Source organism: Brassica rapa, chromosome A03, assembly GCF_000309985.2.
Source record: "Brassica rapa cultivar Chiifu-401-42 chromosome A03, CAAS_Brap_v3.01, whole genome shotgun sequence".
NCBI classification, from domain to species: Eukaryota; Viridiplantae; Streptophyta; class Magnoliopsida; order Brassicales; family Brassicaceae; genus Brassica; species Brassica rapa.
Window position 1 is genome coordinate 7,551,239 of NC_024797.2, and position 21,989 is coordinate 7,573,227.

Consider the following 21,989-nt stretch of genomic DNA (forward strand, 5'->3'; position numbering starts at 1 on the left):
TAATAGAGATCTCTATTTTAGAGGAAATTATAGAGGTGTACATTGGAGATGCTCTTACTATTGTATATATTGATTGAATTTATTACCTAGGAGTATCCGTTTATAAAAAATTGTATGTAAATCGGGAATTATTCAACTATGATCAGATCGATCATAACTTTATAGACCAGTTCTTCTTCTTCTTCTTCTTTTTGTGAATGAAATTTAATTTTAGGTCAATTTATTCATTTTTTATTTGAATTGGGATTGGTTTTAAACTAGAAAAAGTTTGATGTATATGTGAGTTGGATCCAAATTATTCGATCATGGTGGTTTTCAACTCCAGTTATACATGATGAAGGAAATTAACTTTGTAAGAATTTAAAAACAGGGTTCATACTGGATATATATCAATTATCGATATAAAAAATGACAATTACTAATATCATAATGATTATAAATCTGTAAACCTTTATTTACGCCCAAAAATTAATGAGAACGTCATTCATACCATTAGGACGTTACACAATCATTCGCAATACAAAAACTCGTCAAAAAAAGTAAAAACGCAGGAAGTTTCAAACCGATATCAATATTCCAAATGTAGAATATTACTATTCGTTAGATAATAAATATATAGCAATGTAAGATTTGAATTTCGTATTCATGATAAAGATTAATGTTTGCCAATGAATGTCATATAATTTCATTGGTAATAAAAGTACTTGTATGCCTTTAGAAGCAATATGCATACTTGCATACTTGATACTTGCATACATCATCATGATTGTTTTTATAACAAACTAGGATTGCGAGCCCCCGCGAGTCCGCGGGGGAGAAAGACATCAAAATTTAAATATATATTTCCTTTAAAACAAATAACTATATATAAAATTATTTGGAATGAAAAATAGTGATACATAAACCTAACATTTTTAGTATATAAACTATTTCTGAAATTTATTCTAAAATTAATAGATTATAGAAAGAAAAAACTACAAATCATTAAGTAAAACGAAAATATATTATTTTAACGCAGTGTTTGAGAATGAACGATAAGTCTGTTATATAATATAGTAATTAAGTTTTAAAGTTTACAATGGTCAAATGGATTGGTATAGTTACAAATATGTATCTAAAATTGTGAATATGTATCTAAACAATTACAGTGACACATTTAAACAATTAAAAATGTTCATATAGACAATTACAAGAGTTTAATTTAATTATTGAAATAATTAACTTGAATCTTTTAAAAAAACTTATATTCTCCAAAATGATCAATCTTCCATTTTGTACACATATTTTATTTTTGTTCCAAACCTATTTTTTGAAAGTTCAGTTCTTGTACTTCTGAATGATATTTATTCATTTTTAACTATCTAGTATATATGTTCTCCGATAAATCAACAATACATTTGGAATTAATAATTTTTAATAGTTCTAATTTTTTTTTGAGATTCTGTAATATTTTGAAATATTTGGACATAATAGAATAAAATTATTTATCATTTTTTCCAATTTGAAGGTATTTTGAAAGTGAGCTGTCAATGAGACTATGTTATACAAAATGGATTATAGAATAGAAAAGATAAAAGAGTTAAAATGTATTTTTCCTTTGAAGAAGTGATAGTAAAAATATATAATAATTATAATGAAAAATTCATTTGAAAATTCGTTTATTTAAAATATAATCTCATCTCTGAAAAGATTTTAAAGTTTACATCATTCTGCCAATTTTGATGGGTTGTGAATAGTATTATACTAATTTGTATTACATTATTCATCACATTAAATATTAAAATATATTTTACTGTATCTTCTTTAATAGTGAAATTAAATTCCTATTATTGATTAATTTACATTCCTAATCAAAAAAAATATAAAAAGTAGTTTAAAAAGTAAATAAATTAGTTATAACATATATATTTTTATAAAATTTATATAACATTGAAAGCATAAAATTATATAGCTTAACAAATAAAATTCTATCTACATATAATAAAATGATAAAGTCATTACAAATAGTTAAAGTACTAAAATTATTGAAATTAAAATAATAATATAAAAGCTTGGTTTTGGTATGAAATATGGAGCTTTGATTGGAGATGAAAAATTAAAATAGAACACTAACACACTGCAAGCAGATTTAATTAACATCAAAATTGGTATATTCCCTGAAAAATATTCAATAAAAATGTTTACATGGATTTTGATTTGGCTAAAAACACCTTTTCCTAAATGGACGCAATAATATAAACGTCCTTTCTTTCAGCTTTTTTTGGTCGGTGTAGACAACATGAAACAGTGAAACCTTTTAGAAATATATTTTTCAACATAATTAAGTACATGTACAAGTCAGTAATGTAAAATTTCATTTATATGTTTCCTAAACTTTTCTACTCCTCCCTCATCTTGTATCAAACCACGGCCCCAAGGCGTTACGGTAACTACCACTTCCTTCTGGTCTGAGAGTGCAATGCGATTGCTAACTTGTTTATCAATAAAAAAGATCATTCGGGATTGAGCTTGGCATTGATTTCATTTATAACTTGCTTGTTACATAATTATGTATGACTATTAGCTTTTAATCAAAACTTCATATTAACGCTAATTTAGACTAATTTATTGACTGGTATAATTTATCAATTCAAAATTTATCAAAACAAAACAGAGCTTCTTGATATCTATTACTACTAAAAGGTATCCGTATAATTATTCCAATTCATATACTACAATCTATTAATTTAGGGTACTATTTTTTATCTACTATACAATAGTCTATATTAGATCAATTCTAGATTATTAATGTCTTGATATTTGTTTTAATCAACCAAAAATGCAACCTTAAAAATAGGTGTGAATAGTTATATTATGTTAAAATATGATTAAGCCATATTCCTTTTACTTATATAAGAAAAATAATTTCATTTGTGGCTTACACATATAATATATAACGTTCTACAATCATTTCATATAGAAATAGTAACATTAAAAACAAAAAAAAATTGCTTATTATTTACATTACATTCTAAAAGAATATGCTAATAAGATTTTCTAACAAGTATTATAACCATAAATATATAGCATATTCCTAAAAATCAAAACGTAATTTAAAAGTATACTGATAAGATTGTATTGTTCTATGAATGTAAGTTAATTATTTTAAAATATAATAAATATTTTTAAAATCAAAATATATCTAAACTCCTTAAATACATTAAAGGAAAATTGTAACTATTATTTTAAAATATAATAAATATTTTTGATATGATGTCTTTTATATATATAATATTTACTCTATGACATTTTAAGATTAATGGCTATTTTTGGTTACAATTAAGCTTTATATTCAGCAAACTATATGACCAAAAAATGATAATATACAATAAATTTTCTGATGCTCACAGGAGATCCTAGCCCGGATACTGGAGAATGTTCACTCCCCCCTGCCCCTCTTCTCTCTACTTGACAAATTCCAAGCTTCACTGATCTAAAAGTAACATCATGAATATATTAATGTACACATCGTTGGTTAATTCATATGCTTAGTAGTCTTATTTTACAGAGGGGCAAATGGCAATATACTTAAATAAATGTTTTATACACTCAAAACTGAAAGTAAATACGCGTTAAATACATAGTAACATTACATTAAAATAGAATATATCTGCAACTGTAATGCAATAATGATTTGTAACATTAAAAATATTTTCATCGAATGTTGGTGCTCTTTCCACTTCTTCTTCGACTACAAATTTCTCCACTTAACGCATGTACAGATGAGTTATACGTGCTGCACTTGAGAATTATCAGTTTACTGAATAAGAAGAAGAATATAATACTCAAATTTTCACGATATCAGTACTTCAGGCTCACCGTCACGAACCAAAAACTAATGAAACAGAATCAGGAAAATAAATACGAAACAATAAAAATTGAGTAGACTGCAATACAAAAACAGGGAGAGAGTACAAAATCAGAGACGACATAAGTTGGAATCAATAAATGATCTGAGAAGAGAGAAAAGGAAAGCGACAAACGGATTCGTCGGCCAAAAAATAAGACGCAGTTGACTCTAGCTCCTCCCACCCATTACTAACCATTCAAAAAGAGATCCGATCACAGAGACACTCAGATACTGCAGAGACAAATACGTATACCATAAAAGGAGGAAGATAAACAAAATTAAAGAGGCATAAATTAATCAGACATAAGACGAGCAATATATGGAAAACTAAACTTTCTGAATTGAGGATAGATTCAAGCAAACAAATGGTTTACAAACGATTATGTTGAAAACGATTCTGAGATTCTGGGTGCAAAGATCGATGGATTAAGAAAAGATGTATCGAAGAAGAAGGATTCAGCGCATTTTTGAATTGAGTGTTCACACCAAGTTTGGAGGAAACAGAGAGAAGAAAACCCCAGAGAAGAAGAAGAAGCAAAAGAGAGCCTTTGATGAATAAATTACAAAAAAGATTACAACCCTGTACCGTCGATTTATTTAATAATTGTGAAAAGAGACAACTCTTGAACAAGATGACGGTTCTGCAATTCGTGAAAGCGGTGCCTTCGAGGAGCCATGACTTGGTGAATTGAAGACGACGATTGAATCGTTGACGACTTTTGAATCGTTGACGTCATGGACTTTATCTTAAACAAAATATCAGCCATTAGATTATACACTCCAAACAAATTCCACCATCGGATGTCAATTTTTTTTCCTATAAAAAAATGATGACATCAGCGGTTAGAAAAAACAGGTTTGCTATTATATATAGATTTAAGTTTTTATAACAAATTTAATATAGAATCATTACAGGATGTAATGAATATAAAATATGTAAAATAAACCAATGCATACATATTTAGTTACTTGAGTTATGATACTTTTGAAGATAGACACATCATACATGCACACAAGTTGTGTGGCAGCCCATACACTAGAAGATGGTCATCTATGATCGAATTCTACAGCATGACTTTACACCAAAAAATGATCTGATTTAAATAAATTTTCGTTCGTTACACTCCTTGATTAGTCTAGTTTCCAATGAATACAAACATTAATAATCTTCCCCCAAGCATTCTCCAGAAAAACAAATACACATCAATACTATCAAAACAAACCATTGTCTCGACCAACCTTGCTTCAAAACCGATTTTCTCACCCAATAATAAACCATTTCAAACGCTTCGATACTCAAAAGAAACCTTACAGAATTATCTACACACTGATGAAAACAAAACGGAATTCCGTCAAGTATAACTAAAGTTACGATCGAATCAATCGAGGCTAAAAGCACACCAAACATAAACAAAACACCTTTCCACATCCATTAACTTCCTCATCCTTTCATTATCAACCCTTACCTCCGCACCGTCGATAACGTTAGATCCAACGGCTAAAATTCAAACCTGAGATGCTACACCGATCCGCGTACTCACTGTCTCAACCAATCAGAGCGAAGAATAAAAACTCTGGTCTCTTACACATCTGACTATAAAAACATGTCCGAAACCCTCATCGTCCTCACCAGAATCTTCTCTGACTCATCACATTCACTTCAATTCCCTAGAAAAAAAAATGTCGGCAGAGGCAGAGAACATCCCCACCAACGTCGCCTCAGGTGCTGCAGAGGGAGCTAAAGCGAAGAAGACGAAGGAAGCTAAACCTAAGAAGAAGCCTGCTGCAGTGAAGAAGAAGGCTCCGAAGAAGAAAGCTTCTTCTTCTTCTCCTCCATCTCACCCTAAATACGAAGATGTTCGTTTTCGTTTCCGATCTAAAAGCTTTATTCATTTCCAGATTCGTGATTTTTGTTTTTGAAATTGATGCAGATGATTAAAGACGCGATCACGACGTTGAAGGAGAGAACCGGATCTAGCCAATACGCGATTCAGAAGTTCATCGAGGAGAAGGAGAAGTCTCTTCCTCCTACCTTCAGGAAGCTTCTTCTCGTCAACCTCAAGAGACTCGTCGCTGCTGAGAAGTTGGTTAAGGTGAAAGGATCGTTCAAGCTTCCCTCTGCTAAACCGGCGGCGGTTAAGAAGAAACCAGCGGCTGTATCTAAACCGAAGGCTAAAGTTGCGGCGAAGGCTCCGGTTAAAGCTAAACCGGCCAAGAAGCCTGCTGCTGTAGCTGCAAAGCCAAAGGCGACTAAGCCTAAAGCGAAGACAAAGACGGTTGCTGCTGTGTCGAAGACCAAAGCTGTTAAGGCTAAGGAGAGACCTGCGAAAGCGGCGAGGACTTCGAGTAGAACGTCTCCAGGGAAGAAGGCTGCTCCTGCTAAGAAAGCGGCGGCTGCGAGTAAGAAGAAGGTGGCTCCGGTTAAGAGCGTGAAGGCGAAGACTGTGAAGTCTCCGGCGAAAAGGGCTTCAACGAGGAAGGTGAAGAAGTAGCTTCTCTAGGATATGGTGGTGGTTAAGCTTCTTTTAGGGTAGTCTTGTATAATTGAATCGTCCTTGAAGGGAGCTTTGCTTTCCATAGTTTTTTTTTTTTTTTTGGTTTCTTCTTGGAACCTTGTTCTTGTAATTCTTTTTTTGGTTTTGTCTGAAATGAAGCTTTTTAATCAATAGCTAGAAGCGATGGTGTCTTCATTCCAAGCTTCTAAAGATATGTTTTGGAGAGATGTGGTTTTGTTCGGTTTAGTCTTCATCTATGTCTGCCTGAATATGTTCTTGAATGAATTTAAAGCATTGTATCAATGTGTTGAAGTAGATTCAGTTTCTTGTTTTGCTTCACTAACAGTTCTTGTTTCTTTGCTCATTAGAGAAAGTACAGATAACATATTATGCTTTGAAGGAACTTGTCTATAGTGAGGTTCATACCATTGTCTGAATCATATGATGCATTTTGGTTCTTTAAAACATCTCTCGTCTTTCTCACCTTGGTGTTTCTTGGTTACATTGAGCTCTCTCTGTATATCACATCAGGTTCTTTACGATCATCGGCTTCGATAATCACAGCATCAGCTCCTGCGCAAAATGGTCTGGTCCCAACACACACAAGCATGTACATTAGTGAAACATATACTGATATAGATCTGAGTGAACTTAATTTAATCTTGACTTACTCTTTGAGAATGTCTTTAAGCACAGTGCTCTTTCCTGCAGCCATACCACCACCCATAAGGAGTAGAACCGGGGGGCTTCGGTCCTTGTGTGCAACTGGAGCCATCACTTCTGAGTCATCAACATATGCAATCCACACTCTTGCCACTTTTAGATATTTAGTCACCCTCTCAAGCCTCTGTTCCCCTATATACCAACCAAGGAACATTCATTTGGGACAAGAAGGAGAAAACAATCTGTATTGTTTTTGTTGTTCTTGTTTAGGATCGATCACCTCGTTGCTGCCATGACAATGTGCTTGAGTCTCTTCTTGGGATCGGCACTGAGTATCTGAAACATAGTCCATGTAATATTTTGGTATATTAGTTATAATGTTAACAGGAAAGGATTATAACAGTTGTGTTTTTGTTGAAATCTTTAAGACTAAACATGATTAAGCAGGTTGATCTTCATGGCTCTGTTTTGTGTTTGTGTTTTGAGAGCAAGTTCATGACAAAAGCTTAATTCATTTTCTGAAATATTTTGCAGACACACACACACACCATTACAATATAGAGGACACACACACTTTCTTGACTAACTATTTCAACTACTCACACTAGCACCTTTAGCTCTAGCTTATACAGAATATGAAACAACTACTTCTGACACTTAACAACTTTACTAAACCAAACTACAACCCATTAGTTTCTGATTCTTCTGATTTGGTTTGATTACAAAATGACATTACTCAACAGTTTTCCTGCAGATACCCTGACTGATCATGAGATCGGCATGGATCCAGTGGTAAGCAAAGTAACTTAGAACACAAGGGCTAAGAGCAATCTGATGAGGATATTCTCACACCAATCTGATGAAGAGAGAGAATCAGCATCAGGCCCTTCCGAAAAGAAGCTGTAAATGTCTTCCTCACACCAATCTGATGAGGATATTCTCTCCTTTCCTTGAATCCCATTGCAAAATCAGAAGGGAGACACAAACGACGTTTCCTTATAATCTTATTGATCATAGAGATTTCAAAAGAGGATAAAATGTATACTGATTTTACCAACGTTGTGAGAGAATCTCTCCAGCTTCTCATGGCTTTTGTGTTTGTGAGAAAATCTGAGACGGGGGATGTTCTTGGAGAAATTGCAAGGGCTAAGTGCAAGCTAATGGATGAGATTAAAAAACATGAATGGATCTGGTTTGGAGATCATTAAACAAAAGTCATATGAGATTAAAGATTGGTAAAACTCTAAGACTGGGACCATTATATTGTTTGAGTTTATTTTCTGTTACAAGACATTCTTTCACTGTAATAAAATAACTTTGAGCCCTATTACTCCAGATGTTTCTAGTGTTTTTTGACCATTTAATTCTGTTTTGCGTAGCCAGAATATTCTTATTCTCCATGCATGTATGTTGTGTTTTTGCAAGGTTTAAGAAACTCTTTTACTTAAGGCTATATAACATAAGAACATATATAATTGACTCTTAAGATGATTCGTTGTTTCTCACTTTTATTGGATATCTAACATATTTTAAGTAAGGGCTTGGCAAAGAATACACTAGAAAAGAAAAGCAGCAGAAGAAGAGTCTAAATAGGCTTTTTATATGCTTGGTGTTCATGCATATATGAAGAAGAGTTAGTGCATCAAACCATAACATTTAGACAATCCAGCACTCCGCAATCAGCAACCAGGACCTGACCACACCACACCACTCACCAGACCTCATTTCCATTGCGAACAACCAGATCTTTCTGACACCGGGGTAAAGTTTAGCTGAGTGCTTTAGTTCTGGTGATTCATTTGAAGTATTGTGAGTCTCTCTTGGAGGATTCTTGGTTGGAGAGGTCTGGTGACGTCAAAGGTTCAGCCTCTCCATGATCATCTCCATGCTCTTCTTCACTGGAGTGTGTTTCTATGACAGAACCAGCAATGTTTGATGTCAAATGTTCAGTCTCTCCATGATTATCTACATGCTCTTGTTTACCGCAGTGTTCTTCTGTGGCAGGACCAGTCTCCATTATCCACATCCTTTTCTTCATGATTGGAGTGGGATATCGCAACATTGACATCTCCTCTGCAACATTGTTGACACTAACCTTATTTTCTTCCACAATTGACTGTTCATGTGCCAGAGAAACTGGAAATTATTAGACAAAGGCTTGGGATCTTCTTCAGTACCAATGTGTTGAACACTCTTGCCACTTTTAGATTTTTAGTCACCCTCTCAGGCCTCTGTTCCTTATATACCAACCAAGGAACATTCATTTGGGACAAGAAGGAGAAAACAATCTGTATTGTTTTTGTTGTTCTTGTTTAGGATCGATCACCTCGTCGCTGCACTGACAATGTGCTTGAGCTTCTTCTTGGGCTCACTGAGTATCTGAAACAAAGTCCCATGTAATGTTTTTGGTCTATTAGTGTTATAAAATGTTACCAAGAAAGGATTATGACAGTTTTTGTTTTCCTGCAAAACTTGAGTGATCATGAGATGGCCATTGTGTCTGCGAGAAAACCTGAGACGGTAATGCAGCGCAAGGGCTAAGAGCAAACCAATGGATGAGATTACCAAAACCTGTGTGGAAGTCATTCGTTGTTGAAATCTGGAACACACATTGATCGGTTAAGCATATGAGAGGATTTGGCTTGGGGATCATCAATCAAAATACATGAGATTAAAGATTGGTAAAACTCCAAGACTGGCACCTGTTTGAGTTGGTATCTGTTTTCTGCCCCCACTACTCCGAATGTTTTAGTCTTCGACAATTTAATTTTGTTTTGTGAGTTTTGTGTAGCCAGAATCTTATTTGGTTTTTGACACATGCTGTATTTTTGCAAGGTTTAAGAAACTATTTCACTCAAGGCTATATAACATTATAAGGATATATATATATTGTTCCCCCACTTTTATTGGATATCTAACATATTGGAAAGGAAGGGCTTGCAAATAATGTTTTAAACCTTAAGTTTACAAATGACATTAGATAAGAAAAGCAGCAAAAGAGTGTGCCTTTTTAGGCTGGTGTTCATGCATATATATGAAGAAGAGTTCATTGCATCAAACCATAACATCTAGAGATTTCATAACCAAAGAATCCTTGGCATCCAAGACCTGACCACACCACTCAACTTTTGACAACCCGCTCCGTGGAACTACCCACCCATGGACCCTAGACTCACAGCGCTGCAGCGCACCGACCCCAACCCCTCCATTATGAGTTCTTTCTAACTTCATAATTAGGTTGTTGGTGGGCCTCGAACCCAGGACCTCACCCTTTAACAACATTCCTACAGGACAAGCTGTCACCAATTGATTGCGGACTTGCTTCTTAACAATTGGTACCAGAGCCAATTTTGACAAAAATCTGCAAGAAAACCAAAATACGATTTGAATATAAATGAGACCTTTTAAGTCGGAAAAGGAGGCCTGTGACAGAAACTAGTCAGAAGATCATGGAACCTGTGATGTTGTGGTAGAAATATTCTCAACGGAAGAAAAACACACGAGATGAATGTGGTCCTTAGTTTTGATGGAGAGAATGCAAGATATCAAACAAAATACCGCATTGAAAATTTAGATAAAAAAATCTCTAGATATAAAGGAAAGAAGAGAAAATGAAAAAAAATCTTATTCTTCGTGAATGATAAAAAGTTTAAGAAATACTAAAGAATATAGTGTTCATTCTCGTTCCCTTGATCAACAATTATGTTTTAAAATAAATTATATCACGCTGAAATCAGTATTTTGAAGATATATTACTGGATCATCCCTTACCCTGTTAACAACAAAACATATACAGAAGAAAAAAAAATAAAAAAATGAGCTTGCCACTGTTTTTATCCAAAGTCCTCAGTCCTCACTAACTACAAAAAAAACAAAACCTCCTAAATCTCATTTTGATGTCTCACAGCACCATACACCACAGAGACCAAAATAATAATGAGACGCAACGCTCCAAACGCCTCATCGTGAAACCCTGCAATTACAGTCTTTTGAGTTCTATTGCATTTAACGTTTAATCTGTTGTAAGACTAAAGACTACACTGCAAGCAAACTAATACGCACCGTGATTTATATGGGCCTGCTGCGATGTTGGCAAGGCAGGTAATGACATCTCTGCAAATTTGTAACTCAACTGTATCAGACGAAACCAAACTCTTTTTTTTTTTCTTTGCAATCTACACAGAAGAGAACAGGTAAATAGAAATGTTTACCAGGAGCACAGAGAGACAAAGAAGACACTGACGATGAAGATGGCCACGGCGCAGCAATATTATCCGTCAGATCGCATGTGAAACTGTACCCTGTTGTGTTGTCAAATATCAAGTCTGCAGGATAGCTTCTGAGAAGACAACCTTGTTGCATTCCATATGCTGCTTATCGCCCAAAAGAGAAAATGTCAGGAGATTTGAATAAAAGGAACCTGACTATGCACTTCTTTGGGAGTCTACTACCTTGGACACTAAAATCTTTTAGATCGACATCACAAAGCTTATAGATATCTGTCATGACACCACCTTTCCGTAGCATAGAACCGATGACTGTTGAGCAGACAATGGCCTGCTTGTTCGTTATCAGCATTTGGTTACGTATCCCAGAAATGTATAAATTCAACGAGCTACAGCAAGAAGGGCTTGGAGCAGCCGCATTACGGCAAGCCTTGACCACTTCCGTTGGCTCCTTAAACTCCAAAGGGCAAGCTGTAACCCCCACAATGTAAAACTCAAAAACCATTTCCTAGATGAGCAAAAGGTAATATGATGATTACAGAGTTCAGTAACCTTTGTTGACTTTGCAAGACGATAATATTCTAAACGCTGCGTTTGCTTTGTCAGCAGGAAGCTTCCTTGAGACATACGAAAACACCACATTCTTGCAGTCGTTAAGGGCGTTGACGTTGTTGTTTGATCCTCCTGAAGAGATAGCAAGCGCCGCTTCCATAATCGCACCTTGGCAAACCGGCCTGCAACACTCTTTAAGAGGGTCAACAGTGTGACACGCGTCCACTAATCTACTACCGTTAACAGCTTTCTCGAACGCTGCCACATCTTGTACAGGACAAGACCCCCCGGTAAGATTCGAAGACGTTACAGAACAAAGCTCAGGTATCGTCATGTTGGCTCTTTTGCTGACGAGGATACTAACAAGATCCGAAAAACAATCTGCAGCAACTGAATCAGGTACAACCAACTTTTCAGACTTCTTCAAGTTGTGCTGTCCTTGGAAGATATGAAGCAAACTAACGAACTGTGGACAGCATATCACGTTTCCGACAAGTGCTGCAAACGGCTGGGAGCAATCAGAGGCTGCTGTATCTATAACAGCTGAGATTGCTTGGAAGTCTGCGGGGCATTTACCGGTTAGCTTCGGTTGGTATGTATCAGGGAAAGTAGGGTACATTGGTGGTGTCCAGGGTAGAGGAGGGGATTCGTATTTGGGGATGACGGAAGGTGATACTTGAATGGGACCGGATACTCCAGTACCAGGTGGATTTGCTAACTCAAAGGTAGTGGTTTTGTTACTGTGGTCATTAACTTTATACTGAGAAGCTACATCTTGGAAGCTTGATAACCAGATAATAAATAACAAGAAGCCATGAACCAAATAACCTGATAAGAGAAGCAAAGTTAAAAGATTAACAAACAACTTTTACCACACAAGTTATTTATTTAGTTTCATCAATTAACAAAAAAAAAAAATTAGTAACTTTGAGTGAAGCAGAAAAAAGGAAGTTAGAGTGTTTGGTGAATCTTGTACCTTAGTTGAATAAGCTCATATATTATCTTGCCAACCACATCACTCTATCATGAAAAGTTTTATTTTTTTCAATTCAGAATATTATTCCAACTAAATTCTTACTTTAACAACATGAAGAATCAAAGCCCCCAAAACATAAAAGAGATTCTATAAAGCTTCCACCAAAAATATTTGGCATCTAACAACCATATACTTATGTTTTTTTGTATCCAAGAGCATACATAGATCATCTTAAAAAGACGAAAAGGTTAAAAATTTAATGTTCTGTCCGGACATATGAAAAGCAGAGTCAATACCCAAAACAAGAAATTACAAGTGATTTTCAACACTTCATTATATCTAAATACGAGAAGAAACAAGTGAAGATACCGGCGAATTTCACCATCCCCGGAAACTCAAACCATTGTTTTCCAAGGTGAGAGCTTGATATTGAACCACGTCGGTCGGATTCTTCTTCTGAGAGATAAAATAGATTATGGCGGTGATGAAGAGTGTTCGTTCCTTTACCTCAGCAGAAAAAGAAGAAGACTCAGAGATGAACGAATGAATGAACCACACAAACCAAAAGAAAGCAAAAACAACTTCTTTACTTTACCTTCTTCACTGTGTTTTTTTTTTTTTTTTCATTTTACCGTAACGAGGCTTTGGTCTTATAAAGTGATGACTCATCACATTACATCCATCATTAATCTTTTCTCTTTTGAACCTTTTCCTAATTTTCTCTCTGAAAAATAAATGACAAAAAAAATTTATATCCTAAAAGTCCTTAATAATTTGCTTCAAACACTGTTCCTTGTCAGTTGTCAATGTAAATATAAACAATTATCCCACAGAGTTAATAATGAAACATGCAAATAATCGACCAAAATTAGTATTCTTCTTTCCTTTTCAAAAATAAATAAATAAATAACCGACCAAAATTTCATTGATGTTGACTTTAACATTGTATTGATTATTTATGCCTTAGTTAGGAATCCAAGACAAGAGATAAGAGTCCATCATCATCTTTTTAGTTAGATTTTTGTTGACAACGTTTTTTTTTTTTTTTTTTTTTTCCCATTCTCTGTTTGAATTTTCAGGTTGATTATTACTTCTAATATTTTAACTCATATCTAATCTCATTTCTATTATCTTATCTTATCTTATCTTCGTATTATTACAAAAGAGGGCATGATTAGCATGTATAGAGTGAGAGAGACAGCCATGCAAATGACTGAATGAGTAAAAAAGCTACAAATATTACAAACACAAAACCTGGTGACAGAATAAACAAGTGTCGTGTGAGAAACCATACATAAACTAATGGCACAATTAACACGACAAAGAATGTTAGCATTTACCATTTATACCAAAGCTCATTTTGGGAGTAAAATATAACCAAAGAACGAACGAACAGTCATATCATAATTGAGGAAAAAGTCGCTCATTTTGGGAGTAAAATATAACCAAAGAACGAACGAACAGTCATATCATAATTGAAGCTAAATCTAAAAGTGTAATTTGTTGAGCTTGAACACAAGTCTCTGGATTCCAGGTTGAGCAAACGTGTAATGATCTTGCATACCGTCAAGTAGCTTTGTCAAGCACCAGTAACAATCCGCTTCCACATCTGATATTTTTTCAGAAGATAGATCCGACATTGACCAACTCTCTACACCACCTTCTAGATATTCCGACAAGAATATAACTAGAAAAGGAGTGACGAGATCATTTATTCCCTGAACATATCCACTCGCTGGATGCCTAATGGCCCTACAAACTCAACAAATTACACTTTTAGATTTAGCTTTCAACATATCTGATTGTAAAGTTGAGTGAAGGACAACTGTTCTCAAAGCCCGCATTCTCCAACTCACCACGTGTAAAGAATACGCTCCAATGACTTCTGCACCTGTGCTTGCTGAAAGAAGCTGACGTCTGGTACAGTCCTTGGACAGTCAAGAGCAATCTGAGAAAGAATAAAGTTGCTAAGATACTTTTGAAAGTTCTTAGAGACAAGAGAGGAAGAAGAACCTGGCGAAGCATGTTGATCTCATCATCAGAACGTTCGGAGTCTGGAAGGTCGTAGAATTGGCCAACAGATTCAAGATATTCAAGACGTTTTCTTCTCAGGACAGCCTCCCTTCTATCTGAATTAGGTGGTGCATATCCCTGTCGTCAGTTTATATTTAAACTCAAATAGTAAAAAATAACCAAAAATAAAAACAAAAATTGTTACCACATAAAAGGAAGTGCTAGTAACATCAATTATGTGACTATTCACTGAGATAAGCTAAACAGATAATTACAGAATGTATTATGATGATTACTAAAATTGTTCTAGGAAACAAAGAAGGATAAAAAGCCAAAGTGACCAGAAGTTATAGTATCTAGTAAAAGGTTAAATATGAAAGTGGTAGAGGGCGTAGTACCAAGAGAAGACGCCAGACATCAGGGCGCATATAGTGTGGCACACCATTCCACGCTAGCTCTCGCAGATTCTCTGCAGGTAAGAAAGACCAAATTGAGTAAAGCATATATATATCATATAAACAAATATTAACAAAAGATATAAGGCCATGTCTCGCAAGATTATCATTCACAACCACTACAAGAAAATAGAGATATTGTGACTAAATTTTGGTACTGATAATATTTATCACAGATTTGTGACATTGTTGATACAATATTGTAACCAAAATTTTATGTGACAAATACGTTGTTATTTTGTCACAATGTTATAACTATTTTAACTGTAGCTAAATTTCGTCCCAATTAGAAACAAAACTGTGACAAAAGTGATAGTTGTAACTAAGGGTAACAATATTATGACCAAATGCATGGTCAGAACTTTGTTATTTGTTATGAATTGGTTGTCTTAGTTTATGATGATAGGGTGACTAAACATGAGTTAGTAGTACGAATGCAAATTTTTTTTATTTGTAGCAGACTGCAACCAAATGATGTAATTAACAAGTTCATTGTATTTCTAATGTATTATATAAAATTACTTATTATCATTTTAGTCATTCGTATATATACTTTCTTTATAACAAAAATGAACATATCATATTATATTTTAAATCATTATTTTGATTGATATTTGTACAGAATTGTTTTTCTATTATATAAAAATATTAAGTCAAAAATGAAAGAGAAATACTAACTTTTTATATATAATACCCTCTACAATACATATATATATATATATATATATATATATATAATTTGTACCAAATTGTTTTAATATATAATTCCCTCTACAATATTACGTGACACAAAAATCATGAGACTTAATAATATTTACAGTTAATTATTTTACCTATATCCTTAAAGCCCATTTAAAATCTATTATTATGTAACCCTAAAAAGAGGTGCCTCTGTATATATATGTACAGACTTTCTTGCACTCCATAAAAATCTAAAGCTGCCGCTGGCTTAGAGAGAGAGCTTATCGTTATGGTTAAAAAAATCGAAGGAGTTTCTCTCCGATACTATCATCATTCATCCTTGACGCTGAGGTGGTGTTTGCCGGCAGCATGGTCAGTAAGGAGAACAATGGAGAAGTAAGATTCCCCAGTCAAGGGAAGAGGTGGAGCAGATCGGGGTCGGGGTAAAAGAAATCATCGAAGAAGACGAAGACAATTTCACTGTTAGATTTTGTTTAGAGATTATGGCTGGATCTGAATCGAAAATATCATAGTATAGGAAGTCTCCATATCGTTTGCTTTCTGTGCAAAAATCATAAAGTGTTAAGTTGTTAACGCTATTGTCTATATGAATGTTATCTTGTATTGTATTTTTGTATATTCTAGTTACAAATAATGAATAGCTTCAAACGACTAGATGCTTCTATCAACACATAAGTAACTGCAACACTTCATGAATTAGTGAAAAAACTATGACAAAGTAGTAACTAATTGCAATGGCTTTATGATGATATTTAAGTTATAAAATATACAAATTTGTGACTAACAGGTAGTCGTAACTGAAGACACATTTGTGATGATTTTTCAGTCTTTATTTGTGACAGTTTAAGACTAAAGTTCCGTTGTAATGAGTGACGGAGTTAACACGTTATCGCAGTCACATAATATGACAGTTTTGTGACATTATTTTTAGTTGGTAATTATAACCAATTTGTTACTTGTATATATTGTTACTGTTTGTGACTGAATCATTACTGTATTAAGGTGTCGCAAACACTGACAATTTTGTTACTAAGAAACATTTGTGACGATGGTATTGTAACTGTTTTCAAATTGTCACAATTATGTCACAATATCTTTATTGTTACGGATTATTTAACATTGTTACTAAAAAAATTGTCATAATATAGTATTTTTTTTGTAGTGAACATACTATCAAATTTGAGAGAGAGAGAACCTAAAATGACAGTAGTATCGGAGAGGACTTTGTTGAACTTGATAACTCTACCGTAATCGCTTGATCTAACACCTATCACTTGCTTCACCATCATTTCACCACTGGAGCTTGATCGTAGCTTCCCAGCATATGTATTATCATGTTTCTTGCTCGAGCTCTGATCTTCCACCTCCTCCTGGCACATTTTTGAATTTTTCTATTTACCTATTATTAAGAGAAAGAGGTCAGTCAAAAGCTCTTATGTACCTCGTGGGGATTCTCCAAGTGATCATTTCTCCCGGCGTCGTTCTCGGAGAAGCTGCGGTGGTATGACGTTGGAGACATAGGAGGATCGGGACTCCTGGTGAGGAATGCTTCACCAGGAACACTCCGTCCTTTAAGAAACCTGAAACACAAAAACAAAATAATACAAAAATTCAAATTCAAAACAGATCTAAAGAAATGAATGCAGGTCGACTGAATGATCGGGGTACCCTTGGACGTTGTTCTCGAGTGTTTGATTGAATCTGGAATCGTCCCGCTTTTGTTGCTGCTCCTCTTCTCCTCCCTCCATTCTTTTCCTATTCCCACGTTCAGCAGCAACAACAACAACAACACAGGAGGAGTGAAGAAGGCAAATTGCTTTATATTTTTATTGGTCACTAATTAGTACTTTCAAGTCGACATTATTTGATATATGGTTATTATGTTCGTTAGACAACAGTCTGGAAATAAACATATTCAAAAAAAAATGTCTAGGTGAGCAAAACATTTATCAATTATGTTTCTCAGTCAATTTAATTCTAGTTTCTTACTCGAATATCTCATTAATAACAAGGCCATAGAGAAGGGAGATTTGTGTGCCAGGTTTACCTGACATAGCTGAGTTTCAATATTCATCTTCTCAATTAATCATTTTCAATAGTTAACTGAAATTTTATCAAGGCAATGAGATGGGTCTCTCTGCGTCCATGCACTCCCTCACCCTGTGCAATAGTTTGAGGATCCTTCTTTCATTCGGATTTACCCAATTTAGTATTTTGTCTTTTCTCTGTTTTTTTTTCTCAATTCTTTCAGTTTTGTGATTTTCTTAAATTGAATTAAGCATTAGAAAATCATAAAAAAAATCACTTTTATTTGGAAAAAACATCTTCTCATTAGATTTTTCGGAAGAGAGTTTACTTGATAGAAAACAAAAAAAAATACATCAACAGTTTTCAAACGTAATCTGTTTTCTGAATTAACCAAATCCTGAATTGATTTCTTCCCATGTTGAATGTGATTTTACCTATGTTACATGGAAACGGAAGCGGGTACGTGGAAGCGGAAGCGTAAGGAAGCGCAGAAGCGAGATTTTTTAAAATATTAGGGAGCGGGTACGTGTTGGAAGCGTATATCCATATATAAATATATATATATATATATATATGTAAATTTTTTTAAAAAATTAGGACTAAAAATTATATGATTTAAATTTGAAATAAAACATTTCTTCATTTATAATAATTTTGAAATGATTTTATATTAAAACTGTAAAAATACACATAAATTATGTTTACAAAAAATATTATATTAATTATTTTTAATCTTCATAAATAATTGACACAATATGTTTCAATATGTGCTACATCTTTAATAAAAAATCTCAATGCATAAAGATAATTTATAGTATTATTTTTGATATTTGTATATTTATAACTCAATATTCATTACTATTAATTTTTTTTATTTTATATAGATTAAAACTATGGTTTTATATTTTATTGATATACATTGTATTTGTTTTTTTAAACGGAAGCGTGATTCCAAAACGGAATCATAAGCTTCCAACAGGTTTTTAAAGAGAATATTTTAGAAACGTTTTGGAAGCGAGATTCCGCAAGCTTTCACAAGGTTCCGATTCCGATTCCGATTCCGAAGCGGGAAGCGGACGTCCGATGAAGCTTCCGTGCAACGTAGGATTTTACAAGTTAAAAAAATATTTTTTAAGATTGAGTGTATATGTCAATTTGTAAAGATAAAGATATCATCATGACTGAAGATTGTGAGTGTATATGTCAATTTGTATAACATCATCAGTTTCACTTGAAAATAGTATAAAATAATTCTTTACATTTAAGAATAAAATCTGGTTTATATATTCTAGTCTACAAACGATTTGAAGCCTTATAGTACTAATCATGCATGATAAAAAATAAATTTATAATCAGGAATGACCAAGTACAGAGAATTTGTTCTGAACTGATTCAATATATATTAGGTTGCATATCTGTGAATTCAAAGTTAAATACTTATTTAGATAAATTGAAAATTAAGGGATCTACACACAACAAAAAGTGAGTGATCGGGGTCAATTATATAGTGGAAATGAATATAAATTTTTTTTTTAATAAATTAGAAAACAAAAAAGAAGAAAAAGCCAAAAGGGAGAAAAAAGTCGGCTTTCCTTTTGGTTTGGCCGGTTTATATCCGCCCCCAGAGTTTGCCTATCTGTCTCTCTCTGTCTTCTCCTTCTCCACTCACCCTCTCTGTCATCTCTACACAGAAGACAATCATACGCAGAGGAAGCACCCCTAGAGAGAGATCAACACATAAGTCTCAGCTTAAGCACGTTTTGGAGATTCGACCGGTAAAAGAAAGAATCTTCCTTTGTTTCTGGAATCAATTCTCTCGATTTTCCACTTCTTGGATCGTTTCAAGCAAACCCATCTTTGCTTTCCTCGCTTAGATTTCGATCTTCTGATTTCGATCTTCGTTTTAGACTCTGTGCTTAGTAAAGTTGCAGTCTTGATGCGAACCCTGATTCCAGTTTCTTGTGAGATGAAAGCCTTGAGCTTTATTGTGATGGCGAGCTTAGTAGAAGAAGATAGTTTTATGCATACAATAATCAGTTGGGTTTGAACGGTTTCAGGAACCAAAAGCTCTGAGGAAGGATCTTTACTTGAAGAAGAGAACAAATATGCCCAGGTGGATCTGTTGTGGTGGACATAGACGAGGAGATTCTGATATATCAAATGATGACCATCATCTCAAAACTCAATGGCAGCAACCTGATGGTATGTAATGTTTTGTATGCTTGAGACTTCCCCTTATGGTTATTATTCTTGTGCTATGCTTTGCACACTATATAGAGTGCTTTAGGCTTTGGATAATTACTAGTATCATATGTTCTCACATAATGATTAGGAGTTGACTGTTTTGGAGGTAACTTGAAACATTTGATGAATATATTTGTATGTTTCTAACTGTAATACATTACCTGCAGCAAATAAGGCAAAACCACAAGCTGTTGCAAAGCCTGAGGCGCCCAAGGAAGCACTCCCCATTGAAGTTCCTCCCTTGTCTGTGGAAGAGGTTGAAGAGAAGACTGACAATTTCGGATCAAAGTCGCTCATTGGTGAGGGATCTTACGGAAGGGTGTATTACGCTACTCTCAGCGATGGTAAAGCAGTTGCTTTGAAGAAACTCGATGTTGCCCCTGAAGCTGAGACAAACACCGAGTTCTTGAGTCAGGTTAGTTTCAATCTCTCTACCCTCTTTTGTCTTTAGGGAAGCTTTGTCTTTATATCCTCTTGCTTGCTTCTTCTCCCTTAGGTTTCAATGGTTTCAAGACTGAAGCATGAGAACTTCATTCAGCTGGTGGGTTATTGCGTCGATGAGAACCTCCGTGTTCTTGCTTACGAGTTTGCAACGATGGGATCGCTCCACGACGTCCTACACGGTAGAAAGGGAGTGCAAGGCGCGCAGCCAGGTCCAACGCTTGACTGGATAACGAGGGTGAAGATAGCCGTTGAGGCGGCTAGGGGTTTAGAGTACCTTCACGAGAAGGTTCAGCCTCCTGTTATACACAGAGACGTGAGATCTAGCAACGTGCTTCTCTTTGAAGACTATCAAGCGAAAGTTGCTGATTTCAATCTCTCGAATCAAGCTCCTGATAATGCTGCTCGTCTTCACTCTACAAGAGTCTTGGGAACCTTTGGCTATCACGCTCCAGAGTAATTAACGTTCCTTTAAAACCTTAAAGCTCTGTTGCATTGCATCCAGATGAAAGCATAGCAGCTAAGGACACGTGTGTTTCTGTTTGCAGATATGCTATGACGGGACAGTTGACACAGAAGAGTGATGTGTATAGCTTTGGGGTTGTGCTTCTTGAGCTTTTGACAGGGAGGAAACCTGTGGATCACACAATGCCACGTGGCCAACAGAGTCTTGTAACCTGGGTATGTTTATCATCTGTGCCCTCTCTCCAAATCTGTGTCCTGCTCTGTGTTTAATCTCATGTCTTATTATTTCAGGCTACACCGAGACTGAGTGAAGATAAAGTGAAGCAGTGTGTTGATCCAAAGCTAAAAGGAGAGTATCCTCCTAAGTCAGTAGCTAAGGTACTATCGAAGCATCCTAAATATCTGAAATAATTGGATGATAATAACTCAGTTTCCATCTGTAATGCAGCTAGCAGCGGTGGCAGCATTGTGTGTGCAATATGAATCAGAGTTTAGACCGAATATGAGTATCGTTGTGAAAGCTTTGCAGCCACTTCTCAAACCTCCAGCGCCGGCCCCTGTACCTGAGTCTTGAGTTTGTTGGATTCTTTCTTTGTTCATACAAAGTTTAGTTTGTATTTTGGTGTGAAAGGGAGGGATACTTTGATATTTTGCATTTGTTTTATGTCTGGATTGGAGCAACAAAAGATGTATTGCGTTTGCTGTTCTTTTGACATTTCCTTGGGGAATCATTTGAATATTTGGTCTCATTTGGTCTCTCGACTATATATTGACACCTCTTTTCAAGGTTAATCTGATTCTCTTTAGGCATTTACAGAGTCAAACACAGTGACTAACAAG

At 34.8% G+C, this 21,989-nt stretch overlaps 4 protein-coding genes across 7 annotated transcripts; 2 read left to right on the plus strand and 2 right to left on the minus strand.

The window, feature by feature from the left end:
- Positions 1-5,483: 5,483 nt before the first annotated feature.
- On the plus strand, positions 5,484-6,585 carry LOC103857332 (histone H1.2). The gene is made up of 2 exons (XM_009134499.3): positions 5,484-5,746; positions 5,821-6,585. The coding sequence occupies exons 1-2, from the start codon at positions 5,570-5,572 to the stop codon at positions 6,379-6,381; spliced, it is 738 nt and encodes a 245-aa protein (XP_009132747.1). The 5' UTR covers positions 5,484-5,569; the 3' UTR covers positions 6,382-6,585.
- A 4,131-nt stretch (positions 6,586-10,716) lies between these two features.
- On the minus strand, positions 10,717-13,424 carry LOC103857333 (uncharacterized GPI-anchored protein At1g61900). Of its 2 annotated transcripts, XM_033288963.1 has the most exons (7): positions 13,171-13,397; positions 12,802-12,845; positions 11,826-12,653; positions 11,499-11,744; positions 11,259-11,417; positions 11,110-11,160; positions 10,717-11,020 (listed from the first exon to the last, which is right to left on the minus strand). In XM_033288963.1, exons 3-7 carry the CDS (start codon positions 12,442-12,444, stop codon positions 10,929-10,931), a joined length of 1,167 nt encoding a protein of 388 aa, XP_033144854.1. In that variant the 5' UTR covers positions 12,445-12,653; positions 12,802-12,845; positions 13,171-13,397; the 3' UTR covers positions 10,717-10,928. The 2 variants fall into 2 exon arrangements, with proteins under 2 accessions (XP_033144854.1, XP_009132748.1); XM_009134500.3 differs by lacking the exon at positions 12,802-12,845 and having other exon boundaries at positions 13,171-13,424.
- A 410-nt stretch (positions 13,425-13,834) lies between these two features.
- On the minus strand, positions 13,835-19,340 carry LOC103857334 (TBC1 domain family member 22B-like). 2 transcript variants are annotated; one of them, XM_033288966.1, is made up of 9 exons: positions 19,113-19,340; positions 18,019-18,433; positions 17,640-17,726; positions 17,413-17,551; positions 17,167-17,338; positions 15,213-15,283; positions 14,815-14,952; positions 14,658-14,749; positions 13,835-14,553 (listed from the first exon to the last, which is right to left on the minus strand). In XM_033288966.1, the coding sequence occupies exons 3-9, from the start codon at positions 17,717-17,719 to the stop codon at positions 14,289-14,291; spliced, it is 957 nt and encodes a 318-aa protein (XP_033144857.1). In that variant the 5' UTR covers positions 17,720-17,726; positions 18,019-18,433; positions 19,113-19,340; the 3' UTR covers positions 13,835-14,288. The 2 variants fall into 2 exon arrangements, with proteins under 2 accessions (XP_033144857.1, XP_033144856.1); XM_033288965.1 differs by lacking the exon at positions 19,113-19,340 and having other exon boundaries at positions 17,413-17,726; positions 18,019-18,552.
- A 179-nt stretch (positions 19,341-19,519) lies between these two features.
- LOC103857335 (PTI1-like tyrosine-protein kinase 2) lies at positions 19,520-21,941 on the plus strand. 2 transcript variants are annotated; one of them, XM_033288964.1, is made up of 7 exons: positions 19,520-19,774; positions 20,057-20,210; positions 20,413-20,658; positions 20,740-21,140; positions 21,233-21,365; positions 21,441-21,527; positions 21,598-21,941. In XM_033288964.1, exons 2-7 carry the CDS (start codon positions 20,160-20,162, stop codon positions 21,721-21,723), a joined length of 1,044 nt encoding a protein of 347 aa, XP_033144855.1. In that variant the 5' UTR covers positions 19,520-19,774; positions 20,057-20,159; the 3' UTR covers positions 21,724-21,941. The 2 variants fall into 2 exon arrangements, with proteins under 2 accessions (XP_033144855.1, XP_009132750.2); XM_009134502.3 differs by having other exon boundaries at positions 19,521-19,774; positions 20,057-20,201; positions 20,411-20,658.
- The last annotated feature ends 48 nt before the right edge of the window (positions 21,942-21,989 follow it).

Coding starts and splice junctions, on each gene's coding strand:
- LOC103857332 (XM_009134499.3), top strand. CDS start 5,570: ATGTCGGCAGAGGCAGAGAACATCCCCACCAACGTCGCCTCAGGTGCT. Junction 5,747..5,820: donor CTCACCCTAAATACGAAGAT/GTTCGTTTTCGT, acceptor AAATTGATGCAG/ATGATTAAAGACGCGATCAC.
- LOC103857333 (XM_009134500.3), bottom strand. Junction 11,745..11,825: donor GTCTTGCAAAGTCAACAAAG/GTTACTGAACTC, acceptor TGGGGGTTACAG/CTTGCCCTTTGGAGTTTAAG. Junction 11,161..11,258: donor TTTGTCTCTCTGTGCTCCTG/GTAAACATTTCT, acceptor ACAAATTTGCAG/AGATGTCATTACCTGCCTTG.
- LOC103857334 (XM_033288965.1), bottom strand. Junction 15,284..17,166: donor CGATACTACTGTCATTTTAG/GTTCTCTCTCTC, acceptor TCTTACCTGCAG/AGAATCTGCGAGAGCTAGCG. Junction 14,953..15,212: donor ATGTCTGGCGTCTTCTCTTG/GTACTACGCCCT, acceptor AACTGACGACAG/GGATATGCACCACCTAATTC.
- LOC103857335 (XM_009134502.3), top strand. CDS start 20,105: ATGCCCAGGTGGATCTGTTGTGGTGGACATAGACGAGGAGATTCTGAT. Junction 20,202..20,410: donor TCAATGGCAGCAACCTGATG/GTATGTAATGTT, acceptor CATTACCTGCAG/CAAATAAGGCAAAACCACAA. Junction 21,366..21,440: donor AACAGAGTCTTGTAACCTGG/GTATGTTTATCA, acceptor TTATTATTTCAG/GCTACACCGAGACTGAGTGA.